This window comes from Nipponia nippon, unplaced genomic scaffold (genome assembly GCF_047370975.1).
Source record: "Nipponia nippon isolate SJK-2023a ecotype South Korea unplaced genomic scaffold, ASM4737097v1 scaffold_25, whole genome shotgun sequence".
NCBI lineage: Eukaryota > Metazoa > Chordata > Aves > Pelecaniformes > Threskiornithidae > Nipponia > Nipponia nippon.
The window spans coordinates 6,035,530-6,050,900 of NW_028262342.1; the positions used below are offsets into that span (position 1 = coordinate 6,035,530).

The 15,371-nt window shown below is 62.0% G+C and overlaps 1 protein-coding gene across 8 annotated transcripts in view; it reads right to left on the reverse strand.

The window, feature by feature from the left end:
- SOX13 (SRY-box transcription factor 13) overlaps positions 1-15,371 on the reverse strand; it is a 41,681-nt gene that overhangs the window by 19,016 nt on the left and 7,294 nt on the right. For 2 of the 8 annotated variants that reach the window (XM_087762127.1, XM_087762126.1), the window contains exon 1: positions 3,429-3,508. The exons of 2 other annotated variants lie outside the window; for them this stretch is intronic. Coding sequence is in view for 1 of the 6 variants with exons in the window: in XM_087762139.1 (XP_087618265.1) it covers positions 3,429-3,565 (137 nt within the window). In the remaining 5 variants the exon portion in view is untranslated. Of the gene's footprint in view, positions 1-3,428; positions 3,627-3,726; positions 3,930-6,006; positions 6,142-15,371 lie in introns of those variants that run through there. 4 more of the 8 variants (XM_087762132.1, XM_087762135.1, XM_087762128.1 and 1 more) reach the window with 4 other exon arrangements.

Sequence of the window (15,371 nt, forward strand, 5' to 3'; positions counted from 1 at the left end):
TCCCCACCCCGAGCTGCTTCTCCTCTCTGCATCCCGCAGGGACACGATGGGGACAAAGCAGCCCGCCAGCCACGGGGCGGTGGCAGGAGGGACGTAGGCTGCCCAGCACAGGGGCCTGGCTCCCCAGTGGCCTCACCAGCCGGCGTGGGGAGCAGAGCAGACGTGCAAGCCCAGGACTGCCGGCTCCGCGCACCCCGGCACGTCCGCTGCAGCACAACCCGCACCATCACCTCGCTCAGCTTTTTCAAACAAGTGGGTTTGCAGACTCTGAGCAAGGCTGCAAACCGGAGCCGCTCTGCGCTATCAACACCCAGCCAGAACAAGGGAGGACGAGTACGGGGGATGAGGGCTGCTCACTGCAAACCCACACCCATCCAGGCACCCAGGTTGACTTTTATGTCCAAAGAGTTTCGATTTCTGGCTCTCGCCCGGCAGAGCCGTGGGCCCCGGCAGCAGCCCCAGCACCGCGGCAGCGGCAGAAGCTGCCGTGTGGTGCTGGCAATGCCGTCGGGTATTTCTGTCTACCTGCTTCTACATCTTCTCTTCCTTCTCCTGTTAGGCTCTGGCTCAGCCCAGCTTGCGATAACCCCATTTTGCATGGGCAAAGAGGATCAAATACCCCCACTGGGCTCACTGCTGCCCCACGTTCTTTTAATTCTCTTTGCAATATTTAATTTATAATCTTACCCTCTTTCCTCCCAACAGACAATGAACTGCCACGAGCTGCCTTCACCAGGCAGAATTAAAAAATAATAACTCAGGCCAGCAGATTTTGGCCCGGGTTAGTGGGTGCTCGCAGGGGTCTTCCAGGTGGCTTTAATGATGAGCCACATTATCTTGTTCCTCTCTGATAAGGCTCCCGGGCGTACATGGGGGGAGGCTGCCGGCCCCCGCCGCCACCAGACTGCATCTTTTATAACGGTCACATGCCTCGAGCAGGCCTGGGTGGTAATGGAGCATTAAATTATGGAGAGGCAGAATTTCAAATACTTCAGATCCATCTCCCAATTTGCATTCTTCAGCTGAAGGGCTGCAAGCAGAAGCGGGGCAAGAAGGCAGGGAAGGGAGCTTCCTTCCAGTACGACGTTCACAAAAGTAGCTTTCCCCTTGAAAACCAACACTTCTGAGCTAAAAGCAGCTGCAGAGCCATTTGGGGTCCGAGGTGCTGACGGGTGCTTGGAGGCGAGGGGGACAAGGCCGTTTCAGCAGTGCCCCTAACGCTGTCCTCCGCTTCAACCGTGTGCTCCAGCACACACGTAGAAACGCTTTGTTGAGGCAGATTCAGCCGCTGCATCCCCTGCTCGTAATTTTTTACTGACCCACCCAAGCGGCTGAGGCGTTTCTGATGCGAGCCAGGGCCCCGCAGGGCCAGCCGTGCCCCCCGCGCCTCCCCAGCCGCCCTCCCCACCAGTGCCGGGCTGGTGGGACTGGGCAGACCAAGGGCCCTTGTTCGGGGCTGGAGCGGTTCCAGCTTGGGACATGTGGTCCTGGAGCAGGTGGACACGGAGTGCGAGGGAGGGAGGGCTTCCAAGCAGCAGAAAATTTTCCAAAAGTTGATGCCTTGGACCCTGCCAACTTTCCTCGCGCCGGAGGAGCCCACGCACTTCTCAGCCGCGCGCAAGCGGCACCCAGCCATGGGGAGCCCCCGGGGGCACGGCCAGGCCAGCGGCAGCTCTGCCCCGATAGCCGATTTGGCTCCTGAAGTTACTCCCCAAAAGGCGCAGGATGGGCTAAAAGCACCGAGATATTTTTCAGCAGAACCATCATAAGCTGCACTAATTTATTTCCCTTTTGCCTGTGCTTTACTGGCTTAAACTGGGGTGGCAATTAGTGATGCCTCGTGCAAAACTTTTGAGTGGCTCAAATCTTCCTCTGCGCAGTGCAATGAAACCAAAACCTCCACGCAGTTTGTGAAAAATAAAGCAGCAGAGCCCAGGAGAGCCCAGCCCCGGCTGGTCGGGGTGGCCGGGATGCTGCAAGGGACCCCCAGCCGGGGAACGCCCGACCCCGGGGCTGCTCGTCTTTCTGGGCTCTCCCTCCCGCCGAGCACAACTCCTCCATCAGCCCCGCTGCCAGACCAGGCTGCTGTCAGATGCACAAAAAGAGCCAGCTTTGACCCGTCGGTATTTTCTAGCTGAGGGAAAATGAAAATATTTCATTACTAGTTCCCAGTTTGTAGCGATGCTACGTTCAGCAGCGCGGCCGCAGGAGAGAACAAAAGAGGCCAGCGGGCTTTCTCCACGGCATCACAGGCTGTAGGTAGCAACTGTCCTGCCTGCAAGTGGATTTTTTTTTTTTAAATAAATGCGGTTTTTTAGGAAAATAAGCAGTATGCATTTTATCAGCCTGGCTGGAAACTTTCAGGGTGTAAAAGCAGAGCAGAGCTGCACCGACAGTGCGTCCCTACACTCAGTCGCAGCCGTCTGTTAAAGGTTGTCGCTTCGGTAATAAAAGCTTTTCTGATTTCTGCAATTACACGTGCACGCACAAAGCCGGCCCGACACAAAACCGCGGTGTGTACAATGGGATAAAGCTGGAGCAAGCAGGAACGCGGCTTCGCGGCGGGCAGACAAAGCGGGGCTCACCGCGCTCCGTGCCGGCTCGTGCGGGACGGCAAGCAGCCACGGGCTGTGGGCTGATGGGCTGGCCCGCTGCTCTGCCAGCCCCGAGGGTCCCCGAGCCCCCCAGTCTGCTGGGTCTGCAGTGTGGGACCCCCAAAAGCAGAGCCACCAGCACTGCTGTGACGCCAGCACCATGCCAAAATCCTTCAAAGTTGGTTTGGTTTCATCGAACGCCGGGGAACAGGCGGGATCCCCGAGCAGCCATGGCTGCGCCGGGCACACGGGAGGGCTGGGGACAGCAGCGGTGACCCGGCTCCCCCGGCAGCGAGCCGAGCGTCCCGTGCTGTTCACTGCACAGCCCCCCGTATCCCACAGGGATTCACTCTGCCACCCCTCCTGCTCGCCAGCAAACTTCCAGCACCTGCAGGGCCCCGAGGATGCTCTGTCCGGGGACGCAGCTCGGACCCGCGCCCCAGCCCGCCTGCGGCACGCTGCAGCCCCGGCAGCAGCAGGCACGCAGCCCTGCCGTCTCCCCCCAAACCAGCCCTAAACGCTCACCTGGGGAGTGCAAAGGACGCTGCTACCGGGTCCCAGAGCCACCCTTGGCCCCCGGCCCCCGACCTGCTCGCAGGGTGCGTCATGGCTGCTCGGCCCCAGCGAGTCTTGGCTCCAGGAAGGCGACGGGCAGCGAGAGCGGCAGGCTCGGGCAAGCGCCCCGGGGAGCCCACCAGCAAGTACCAAATATAAAAATAAACCCACTGAAAGACTAGATTTACTGTGCTTCTGTGTTCCCTGCACGGAGAGGAGCCTTCCTCTGCATCCCATGAACGAAATCAAAACCCCTCTAGCACATAACAAGTTTACGACCTGCTCCATCTTCCCGACGGCCTTGCATGCCAGGGCACGGCACCCCCACGGAAAATGGACCTTTCGGCAGGGAGACAAAAAGCCCAGCTATTCCCCCCGGGACATCTTGCACCCTGGCTGGAACAAACTTTGCTCATCAGAAGGACTTTGCAGGGGGGGGCAGGTTGGGTGCTCCAATTTGGCAGGGGTAAAAAAAGCAATGCGGGCATGCCGGAGGAGGTGAGCTGCCCGACTGCAGGGAGAGCTTCGCGTCAGAGAGGAAAACGGATTTTTAAAAATTTGGGATCTCTGCTCCTACCTATTACTCTGCTCCGAAGGGACTTTGCCTCCTGCATGAGATGCCAGCTGCGGTGCCAAGGGCGAGCCCCGGCAGCGGCTCTGCCACTCGTGGGCGCAACAAATAAACAGCACGAAGGGAGATGCCGGTAAAAATGTGTCACTCGCAAATGATTTAGAAAACTGTCCTTAGCCTGCCCACGTTTGTCAAAGGACAGCAGCTATTTTTAACACAAAGCCTCTGAAATCGTAGGCTTTCAAAAAAAAAAAAAAAAAGAAAAAAAAAGTACTGTATCAGTGTCAACAGAATGGCTTCTGTGCAAAATTAAATTGAACTAAAAGGAAATTGCATGAATTACAAACACGAGTTATTGGCTCAATAGGAGAGTAACTGAGTGATATTATCTGGTCTGTGCTATGGAGAAAATCACATTAGCTGAGCTAATGGTCCTTTTTCACTCCTAAAATCTATTACTCCAGATTTGCTTTGGAAGTCAAGTGTTTTCCATGCTGAATGTACCTCACAAGATGTAACTGAGACTCGAACAATATGCGGCCACGGTCTGTAATTTTTCCTGGGCGGCATCCCTCACTGGCACCGAAACCCCTGCGTAAAACACTGGAAATCATTAGGCAGAGGTGGAAAGAAGCAAAGCTTTGTATTTATTTGCGCATTTCAGAGGAAAACCTCTCCTTCACGGCTCGCCGGGCGACGCAGCTCTCCCTTTCTCTCTTCCGCCACCAACTTTGTCGGTGTTTCACTGCGGAGGTCCCCGGGGGCGAGCGCCCAGCTCTGCGCAGGGGCTGTGCTCCGTCGCCCACCTTGCTGCTCCCTGAGCCAAGCTCTCCCAGCACCCATGGGGTGAAATCCCCCAAGGCCCCCGCGGCCGCACCCACAGCCCCGGCACAGCACCGCGGGGCTGCCCGACGGCTGCGGGACCCCCCGGCACAAACCCCGCTACCGGGAGGGCTCCGCTGTGCAGCAGCTTCAGCCTCCAGAGACCCAAATCTGTCCAGGACGGGTGGGAGACGCGAGCAGGACCCGCCACGGCTGCCGGGGCAGACGTAATCTCAGTGACAAGGTTCATCCGCCCCGAGGTCTCAGCAAGCGGCAGAGTTTGGTGCTGACCCCGGTCCCAAACCCTCTCTCTGGTGGCGCGTTATGGTGATGCTGTCACCGCGTTTGTTAGAACAACCCCAGCCCCTCTTGGACAGACAAACGGCCGTGCGTGGCACCGCTGGCAAGTTTTCCTGCCCGGACCCCGCGTCTGCTTCCCAGCGGAGGTGGTCCTGCGGGGACGCGGCTCTCCGGGGCAGGCTGGAGCAATGAAATCCCCTCTGCCCCCTGAGCGCCCCTCGAGAAGGCGGTGGGCGATGCCCGGCGGGGCCCAGGAGCGTCCCACCCGCCCCACGGCGCAGCGGGGGACAAGGGATGGGGACCCCGACCCCTGAGCGCCGCAGAGTCACCAACACCCGCAACCAGCCCCGAGCCCTGCGGGGACCCGCGTGTGCCGGGAATGGCAACCGGGCCCTGTGCCCGCCTGTGCTGGCCCGCGGTGTCTGTCTGTGCTGGCACAGCGCGGCTGTCTGTCCCTGCACACTGTCTGTCCGTGCTGTGACCCCCCAGTGGCGTGCCTGGGGGGGCTGCCAGCCCATGGCCCCGCTGCCCCCGCATCCCCGACCCAGAGCAGCCAGCGGGGGCCGGGGCTGGGTGCCCGGGACCGGGGACGGGTCCCGCCGGGAGCCGCGGGGACCAGCGGGACGGGGCGAGGACCCTTCCCGGGGGGCTGGCACGGGGGTGCCGGGAGGGGGCTTCAGCGGGGCGACCCCTGGTAGCCAGGGAGTGGGGGGAGGGGGGGATGTCGTCTATGGTTTAACCCCTTGCCTGCCGGCCCTGTGCCCCCGGGGGTTGCCCGTGGTTTAACCCCTTGCCTGCCGGGCTCTCCCTCGCCCCGCACGGCTGCCGGCGCGGGGGGGCTCTCGGAGGAGAGTTTGCAGCCCCTGAACTTTGCAGCGGGGACGGGGCTGTGCGGGGGACGGGCCCTGCACCCCCCCTTCCCCTTTTTCCTTCTGCTGTTTAAGCAAAGGGGCTGGGGGGGGGGGGGGTCCTGCCAGGCGGCCCCCCCAGCCCCGCTCAGCCCAGCCGGAGTCGGGGACCGCGGCCCAAGAGGATGCTCGCCACCCTCGGAGGACGCTCGCCGCCCTGGGATGATGCTCGCCGCCCCGGGGCCGTATCGGTGCCCCCCCCCCCCGGGCAATGCCCGTGCCCCCCGCCCCGGGCCGTGCCCCCGGCCGCACTCACGGCTCCGCCGCGCTGCAGCGCTGCGCCCCGGTCCCCGCCGCCGCTGTCGGTGCTGCCGCCGGTGCCGGTGCGGGCTCCGCCGCCGCGCCCGGCTCAGGTCCGCTCCATGTCCCCAGCGCCTCCGGTGGGAGCTGCCCCGGCGCCGGGCGGAGAGAGGGAGCGAGGAGGAGGAGGAGGAGGAGGAGGGGGAGGGAGGAGGAGGAGGAGGAGGAGGAGGGACACCGGTCCAGCCAGCCAGCAGCCGGCTCCGGGGCGGCCCCTCTGCCCCGTCCCCTCCCCTCGGGACCCCCTGCCCCGCCGGGGGACCCACGCGTGACACCGCCGGGAGCCCCCGGGCCGCTCCCACCCTCTGCCCTGGAGCCCTGTGGCGGGGCCGAGAAACCCCTAAAGACCGAGGCACGACTCGGGGGAGTCCTGGGAGGCAGCCCGGGACCCCCCGGCACCCCCGGGACCCCCGTCGGTGCAGGGACCGGCCCTGCCCTGGCAGGATGCCTGGCGTGCAGGGAGCACAGCCTGCAGCGCCGGGGGGTCCCAAAACCACGGCAGGCCAAGGGACAGACCCCAAAGCCCGGCGTCCCCCCATCACCCCCAATTTTTGCTCCTTTGCCCAGCCCACCACAACCAGCCCAGAGCCACAAGACGACCACGGATCTGGGAGACAACGTTGGCACGGAGCAGGGAGGGCAGCGGGCAGACAGCCGCCCTCCAGCCGGACGGACAGACAGACAGACAGACAGCGTTCCTGCACAGGGACCGGGGGACCGCACGCTTGTGCTGTTGGAGCAGATAATCCGGTGTACTAACAGGGAAGCGGGGCCCTGGCAGGGCCTTTGCTGCCCTCGGCCGCGGAGGAGCCCACCCCGTGCCCCACACCCAGCACCCCACGGCCCGCAGCCCACCGCCGGCTCTGCTGGGAATGCCATCACCCACCTTCCCGAAGGAAAAAAACTGCTTAATTTGGAGCAGAACGGTGCTCCAGCTGGAGAGCGAGGGGGTTGGTTTGGACAAACAAATGTTGACAAACAGTCTTTTTTGTATAATGAAATCTTTAAAATGTTATGTCAACATTGAAAGAGAACTGTTTATGTTTTACCAACGGGGAAAATTCCCATTGACTCGAAGCTGTTTCCTCCCCCACACCCTCATTTTCTTCCATGGGAATTTCTTTTTTCCAAACACTGTTTCGCCCAGTCCCAGGAGCAGAAGGTGAGAGCTCGGGCTCCCAGGACCCCCGGCTCCCCCAGCCACCACGCAGTAACGGGGAACATGGGGTTTCTGGAGGGGCTCGGGCACCCGCACCCACATCCACCCCAACACACAGTCCCCCCTTGCTCTGTGCCCAGCACTCAGGAATGCGCGGAGCTGGGCAGAGCCAGGCAAGAAGTTATCTGGGAGAGTTTCCCATCTGGCATCTTTACCCAGAGGATTAAACACGAAGCACAACAGTGTTTAGGAGCCAAAGGCAGCAAGTGGTCTGCACCCACAGACCCCGAAAGGTAAAGGAGCTCAGTGATACATGTTCCCGTTTCACAGATGGAGAAACTGAGGCCCTGAGAGGACCCAGCATTCCCGGGGCCATGCAGCGATTACTGAACCTGCCGCAGTGCAGGATGCACCAGCCAGCCCCCCCAGCCCCTCTGAAGCCCCGTCCCCAGCTGGGAGGCCTGGCTGCCCCCAGTGCCATCCCATGCATGGGCAGTGCAGGCAGCCTCCTGCACCCACCAAAGCCACCAGTCCCTCTCTGCCGGCTGCCAACACTCCCACCCCCCGGCTTGGGAGAAGAACCCGAGAGGTCACGTGAGGGAGATGGTTATCGGCGGCCAAGCAAGCGCCGAGCGCGCAGGCGAGCCCACGGCGACCTCCGCGTGCTCCTGGGGCTGCGGCTGCCCCAGCAAGGCCCCCCGCGCCGCTCCGGGGGCAGGAGGAGGCGGGAGGCGCATCCCCCAAACTGGACAGGGAAACAATTAACAAAGGGGCCGAGGACCCGCACAACTGAGCCAAAAAAAGGGAGCGGGAGCTTTGTTCGGGTCGTCATAGCAACAGCCAGGCCGGAGCAGCAGCCACGGACTTTCACTTTCCTTTCCTTCCTCCCCATTCCCGGTGGCCGTGGTGGCCACGGTGGCTTTCCCTGCCCCGTGCCTGGCAGGTCCCCCCAGGTGCTAGCCACACTGCAGTCCCCTGGGTCCAGCATCACCTCTCAGATGGCTGCCAGGAGGTGGTGGCCCAACTGCCCATCCCCAGGTGTCACCACCCATGCACCCATGGGCCCCACCCCGGCTCCGCTCCTCCCCGTGTCCTGCTTTGAGCCACACCAGCTCCACCTGCGTCTCCTTCTCTCCACCTCCCTGTGAGGCAGCCCCAGGGCCCATAGGGCGGCCCCAGGACCTGCTGGGCAGCCCCAGGACCATGGGCACGAGGTGTCAGGATGGACACGACGGTACAGAGACAGTCCCTGTCCTTTCCGAGGGGCTCACACGGGGCCCGCTCAGCTCCTGCTCCATCCCTCCTACCTGGCTGCACCCGGGAGAGCAACCAGGGCTGCGCCCACCCTGCAATCCCTCCCCGGCTTTCTGCTTCCCTCAGCAGAAGGAAGCCGGGACAATGGGTGGAGGGACCAGGAAAGCTGATGGGGGCAAAGATCCCGCTGCCGCCAGCGCAGGGGGCATGGAGGGGAAAGGCACAGCCAGCGCTTGCCTTTCTTTTCCCAAGCCCCCCACCCTGCTGTGGAGCCTGCGGTGCCGCTGGCCGCAGGAGCCGTGCCTCCTGCTTTGTGCTGGCTGCGAGTCCCGGCCTCCCGATCGCAGGATACTGGTGACTGAGTCATGGAAATGGTTCAGACAATGGCTTGGCCCCTTTATAACTGGCCGGAGGGGGCAAAGCAGGGAGAACAAATCCGACCTTGCTTCCTGCACGGAAGCAGGCCCATTGTTTGGAAATGGGCATGTGCTTTGCTCCTCACCAGCCTGGGAAAGCTGCAAAGCGATTGCTAATGGAGAGCAAGCTATGTGGGTCCTGCCAGCTGCCCCCCTGGCTCCCCACCTCACGTGCTGCCTGTGAAAACGTAGGGAAGATGGGGATGAAGGCGCTGCCATTGCCCACGAGGTCGCTGCCACGCGGCAGCTCGGGAGCCTTGGCCATCCGTGGACCGGGGAGATGATGGGGTCCAAGCCTTCCCCAGCTCCCGTCTCCAGACCTGCCTCGTGCGTCTCGCCATACCCCCATGCATGCGGGATGAGGGCGTCCCCATCTGCAAGTCGAGTCCTGCACTGCCATGGGGCGGCTCTTCCCAGAAAGGAGGAGCTGTGCCAGACTGGTGGAGCGAGCAGAGGGACCCAAAAGGGACCCTTGCAACCCAGCAGACCCAGTGACAAGCCCCCGGCCAAGAGGCTCCAAGGCTGGACGTGCCCCGACAAGGCCAGCACCACATCCCCGGCCACACGGCGAGAACCAGCTCCCAGGGAGCCGTACCAGGCGCACACACTGTGGTCCCGCACGGGCAGACAGACAGACATCTGCAGCCCATTAAACTCAAGCTGATAGGACAATGCTAATGGAGAAGTTCAAACCTTCTGGAGCCGCGGCAGCTCTGGGGCTGTCCTCAGTTCACCCCATTGTATCTGGCTCTTGTGGTCCGTAGGGCTGAGGGACGCAGCACGCCAAGGGCCAGCGGCAGGGCTCCGCCAGCGACCCACCTCACCCAGCCCTCCGCACCCCCAGGTGACGAGCAGCTTGTCGCGATGGTCTCGCACCCTCAGGTGCTGCCTGTCCCTGCGTCCGCCTCCCTGGCAGAGCTCCTGCGGTCCCTGCCTGCCCGGCCCCCCTGGTTTCGGGGCTCAGGGTGGGAACACGGCTGGGCCATGTGCACTGGGGGACGATCGCTGCCAAAGCAGCACATCCCCAACCCTCCCTGAGCCAGCAGCTTCTCCCCCTGCTCCCCGCCCGGCGCCTGCCCTCGTGGGCTCCTAGCAGGGTGGCGGGTGAGCTCCAGGAATTAACCTACCAGTTATTTCCACCCAAACACCACAATTTATCCTGGCCACTTCAGAGGCGTTTCCAGCGGCTGGGAGCTCCGTGCTGCCTTCCTCCCCGGCGCTGGCAGTGCCTGGCTACTGCAGGGAGTTGGGGCTGTGCGAGCGAGTCCACCCGCAGCCTAACAGGCTCTAATCTGGGCGTAATAAAACCAAGATGTTCCAGGATTGCTCTATGGGGAGCGCACTCGGAGCAGCTCAGCAGCCAATGCTCAGAGAGAGTTCGACCGAAAAGCAAAGTAAAATTGAGCAAATAATGATTCTGCAGGAAAGCAGAGCTGGGGTGGCATGGGCTGGAGTCGCAGGTGAACTCCAGCTGGTGCCTGAGCAGAAATACCTGGGCAGAACATTTAGAAAGAACCCAAACGGTCCCTGTGGCGGGCACAGCACACGATGCTGCGGCTGCAAGCGTTTGGACACGCTGCTAAAATCCTGCATCCCCCTGCCCCGGCCCCCTCCTGCCGAGGGCGATGGGTCAGTGGAGGACCGGCCAGCGCTGCCTGCAGGCAGGACACGGAGGAGCTGCCACCACCCAGCTCCTGGGGAAGGTGTGCGGCCAGGGCAGGTGATGGAGAACAGACCCGGGACCGGGGCCACATTTTGGGTCTGGAAGGGGATTTTCAGAAAGCCCCTGGCTCTCGCTGTGTGATTCTCCGGCTGCCCAAGAGCCTGCCAGATTGGCACCTCCAAAAGATGCTGAAATCACCCACCGCTTCCAAAACCATCGCAGCTACAAGCAGCCAAAGCACCTCGGGCAGAGCGGAGCGCCTGCTGCAGCTGCGGCTGCCAGCACCCTGGCTCCGGCGGGGCTCCCGTCCACCACCGCCCTCCTCACCCCGCCCCGGCTGCCCGAGCCCGGGGGTACCCGCCGCATCCCCCCGCGAAGCGGCACGCGTAACACAGCCGGACCCATGCGTGCCAACAACCCGGCCAGGGACTTTCAGCTCCAAACAGGGATTCGACGGGGAGAGGAAACAAAGCGGCATCGCATCTCTGTAACTCTCTATTCCCAACCTGAATGCCGCTGTTGTTTTTCATCCAGGCAATGCGAATCGTCCTCCCCGGAGCGCAGCCCAGCAGGCTGGACCAGGCTAGCCACGCAGGCAGCACCGGCCGACGGCTCCGCTCCTAAGGGAAAGCCACGGGGTGGGGAGGCCGCAGGCAGGCTGGCAGCCTCCCCAGAGCATCCCCGGCCGTCCCCACGCCGCGGGGCCGGGGCAGACGGGGCAGGGGGCTGCGTCGGGGCGTCTGCGGCAGGGGAGCGCAGAGGGGTGATGCTGGGCAGGCTGCGCTGGAGAGAGGCGTGGGGAAGGAGGGGATGGCCGGACCACACAGCGGGACTGGAGGGGGCCACGGCCGGAGGATGCTGCTGGCCTCCACGCAGCGCCCGAGACGGCAGGGCACCGGGGGGCCGAGCCCATCGCCTCCGATTCAAAGGCGAAACTGGGCTCCCGCAGCCTCTGCTCCCAGGCTCCGGCGCCCTCCGCCAGCCCGGCTCCGGCGGGGACCCGCAGCACCGCCAGTGCCACCCACCTCCCGCCGGGCCGGGACCCTCCAGCTCAGCCCCAACAGAGGGGCTTTTCTTGTCCCCTGCCTTTGTTTTCTATTTAGTGCTTTTGTTCTCCCCTCTTTGGTCCTTTGTTCCAGCTTGTCCTTTGTTCCGACGCCTTTGGTTTCTCTTCCCTTTGATGCTTTGTCACTCCCTTCATCTTGGTGCTTTTCTTTCCCCCGGTTTTTAAGCTGGCGGTTGTTTTCTCTCGCCGCTCTGTGCTTGGCATTTTTATCCTTTCTCCTGCCTGGTCCACTCCTCGGGTCACATGGGCCCGGCCCGGATTGTCTTCAAATCCCCATTTGTCTTGTTTTGGTGCCTGGATTTCCCTGCCTTTATGTCCTTTCTTAAGAGACTCTTAGCTATTTCTTCTCCTCAGTGAGGAAAGTAGGGGGGGGTCGGGGCTTAATTAATTAGCGAGTGTAATCTTTAGATGTGTGGCACTGCAGGACGTGTGGAGCATCATTATTATTGTCATTAGGATGTTAAGGGTTAGCGAGGGTTTAAATACCAGCTAATTGCAGCAAAGAGCTCCAACTTCGCAAAATTATATCAGAAAGAGCCAGGCCTGGCTTTGCCCACCAGGCTTGGGAGAAGAGAGAAATTCCTGACACAGGCAGGCAGGCAGAGGATGAGCAGAGGCTGCATGGTCCGGGTGAGCGAGGGCTGGGCGATGCTCGGAAAGGGCTGCCCGGAGCCAGGAGGAGCGGGCTGCTGCGCTCGCCTCTCCTAAGAAGACCAAAGAGCATCAGCCTGCCTCCCGGTATTTGAAATGCGGAGACTGGGGACTCCCCAGCGTGGCAGAGCCTGGGGGAGCCGGCGACCCAGTGCCAGAGCAAGGGGCGAGGGCAGAGCTGCTGCCCTGGCATGGGCAGAGGGGGTTAAAGTCCCCGGGGCTGGCAATTTTTACTGGTGCCCATCGCACAGCAGGGCCAATGCACCCTTCAGAAATGGGGACTTGCAAAGGGTTTGGCCTGGCCAAGCTCCTGCCGCCGGCAAGGCAGGACGCGGACCATGGGGCTGCTACGCCGGCAAGCTGCAGAGGGTACAAGGGCTTTAACCTGGGGAGAGCGACTGTTCCTGTGCTCGCTTTGCACCTCGAGACACAGCTCAGAGCACGTGTAGAAACACAACCGCAAAATCAGATACCAGGCGGTCAGGATTAGGGAACCGTTTTCCTGAGAACAACTTCAATGTAAGACGCTGCCGCTTTGCTTTGATTTAGTGCCCCAAATATTCCCCCCAGCGCCGTGTCCTCAGCGCCTGGTCGTGCCACGATTCACTGGCCGGGCAGGAAAGGGCAGGATGCAACCCTGCTCACCGCGGCACCTCCGAGCCGTTGCATTGCTCCTGCTCACCACGGTCCCACGAAACCCGGGATCCATTTTTACGAGCACCAAACCCCCCTGCGACGCAGGCTGTCCCCGCCGCGCAGGTTTAAAGCAGCTGTAGCTGCACAACAGCTGTTGAACGGAGGAAGCAGCCAAACTTAGCAACAGGATGCACCCTCAGATAACATGATCGATATCAGAAATGCAGCTCTTCAAGTGAGAGCTAAACCCATCTGCTAAAACTGGGTGTCTCAGGAGATCGGCACCGATACGGGGCATCCTTGACTCTGTCTTCACAACACCCTGATTTCTCCTCTCCCAAGTCACTTAGGGTAACGGGGTGACGTCCCCACGGCTTGTGGCAGCTCGCAGCGGGGTGGTGTAGGAGGGATGGCTTTCCAAGTGCGGGACCAGAGGGGAAAAGGGCACGAGCATGCCGGGAGCTCCAGGAAGGGCCGGGTGCCTTGCGGGAACATCCCTCCCTGCCCAAACGGACGGGTCCAGCTGGATCAGAAAGCGTCCGGGTGCTGCAGACGGGGTGCTTTGATAACATGCCCTGCAATGACAACCCCACGCTGTTGGCAAATGCGCTGGCATGTAGCCGCGTTAGCGTGGCCCCAGGCTCGCAACGCAGCCAGCCCATTGCCAGGCAGGACCAGACATCGGGAGACAACTGGGACGGCTCCGAAGGAGGGTTTTACAGGCAAGAGCTGGACAAAACCTGCTCCAGCTCCACTAGAGCCCATGAACCATCGCAGGCACAGCAAAAGCAAACGAGCTCTCCATCGCGGGCTGGGAAAGCCTGTCTGATGGGAGCAGCCACGCACTAGCTCCTACGGCACATCCCAAGGGGCCACCACTGATTTACGCCAGCCGAGGATGCGGGATGCTGGGGACAGCAATGGACCAGCAAGCTGCGCAAGCAGGAGGCGAGAGAGGGCGCAGAGCAGAGCCCCGGCCTGCCCTGGCCCCGTTCGCTGTGGCAGCTCCTGCCAACCCCAAGAGAAAAGGGGAGCCGCCTGCCCACCCTTTCCTGGGGCTCCGGGCTGTGCAAAAAGCTGGCGGTTGGCAGAAGAGGCTGGATCGGCTGGGGACAGTCTCGCCCAGGGCGGGCAGACCACTCCGGCGGACTGCGGTGTCCGAGCATGGCAGAGCCGTGACCTGCAGATTAACCCCTCCAAACCGTGCCGTCGCCTCTACTCGTCGGGGCTGGGTGGCTTCCCCGTGGCCCCGGAGCAGGGGACGGGTGTGCAGGGATGGCAGGGAGCCGTGCCGGCCAGCAGCCGGGCACCTCTGCCAGCACCCGCGGTTTTCTCAGCCCAGCGGGCACCTCTGTCCCTGCCCGCACGCTTCAGAGGTTAAAAACTTGAGTGCTCGAAACAAAAGCAGCTGGGAAAAGCCATCTTTCTGGTCTGCCCGGTTCTGGTTTCAGGCTTGCAAGTGCAGCTGGCCAAATGCAAGGCTCGGGGCTGGGGCGCCAGCCCTGCCACGGCTGCGCAGGGTCCCAGCCTGGCCCTTGCAGGAGGTGGCATCAGCCGATGCTCATCCGCCAGCCAAGCTGCACTGTCCCTGGCATCGCTGGGTCAGCTCGGCTGGCTCTGCCCACCCACCCCCTCGCTCTCCGAAGGGCTGAACCTGTTTTTATTACAGAGCTGGCACCGGGAAGGCAAAAAAAAAGAACCAAACCCCCCTCATCTCTCTATCTGCAGCCATGCAAGGAATATTGTTCAGTGCAGCACAAAAGCATCCCTGAAAATAGAAGCGCCAGGGCCAGGCCTGCCAGTGGCTGTGTGAGATAACGTCTACTTGCAAACAGTGTGCCTTTGTGCCGCTGTCACTGTCCCCATTGTTCAGGAGCCTATTGCCTCGGGGATATTGTTCCCTTCTTTTGTCTCAGCTCGGCTCCTTTTTGTTTGACTTTACTTACCATTTCATTCCTCTCCTTTGTGCTGGGGTTCTTTCTTTTGTCTCTCTCTCTCTCCCTTTTCTCTGTGTGATTTGTATTTAGCAATTGTTCCCGGCCTGTTGGAAACACAATGTACTCCGGGCTCTTTTCTCTCCTCCATTCATTACCTATTCAGGTGGGTTTGGCTGCCCATAGGTAATCGGGAGGAGCGGGGGCCTCCGGGAGCTCCCACGGGGTGCAGGAGGAGCCTGGCGGTGGCCTTTGGGGAGACCAGGGTCCCCGTGGCATCCCCGAGCCCGGCACCGGGTTCCCCTCTCCCTCCGTGACAAACGAGCACCGGGAAAAGGACAAATCGGACCCCGATTCACTGCTGCCCTGCTCCCAGATGAGCCGAGGATGCTGACGCAGGCACGATGGTGGCCATGTGCTACAGCCACGGGCACAGCTGGGGAAGCAGAGGCACAGACTGGTGCCCAGGGCCAGCAAAGGCACGGAGAGGTGCCCAGGGCCAGCGTACCGCCTGCTCTGACTCCCAGAGCCAGGATGGGGAT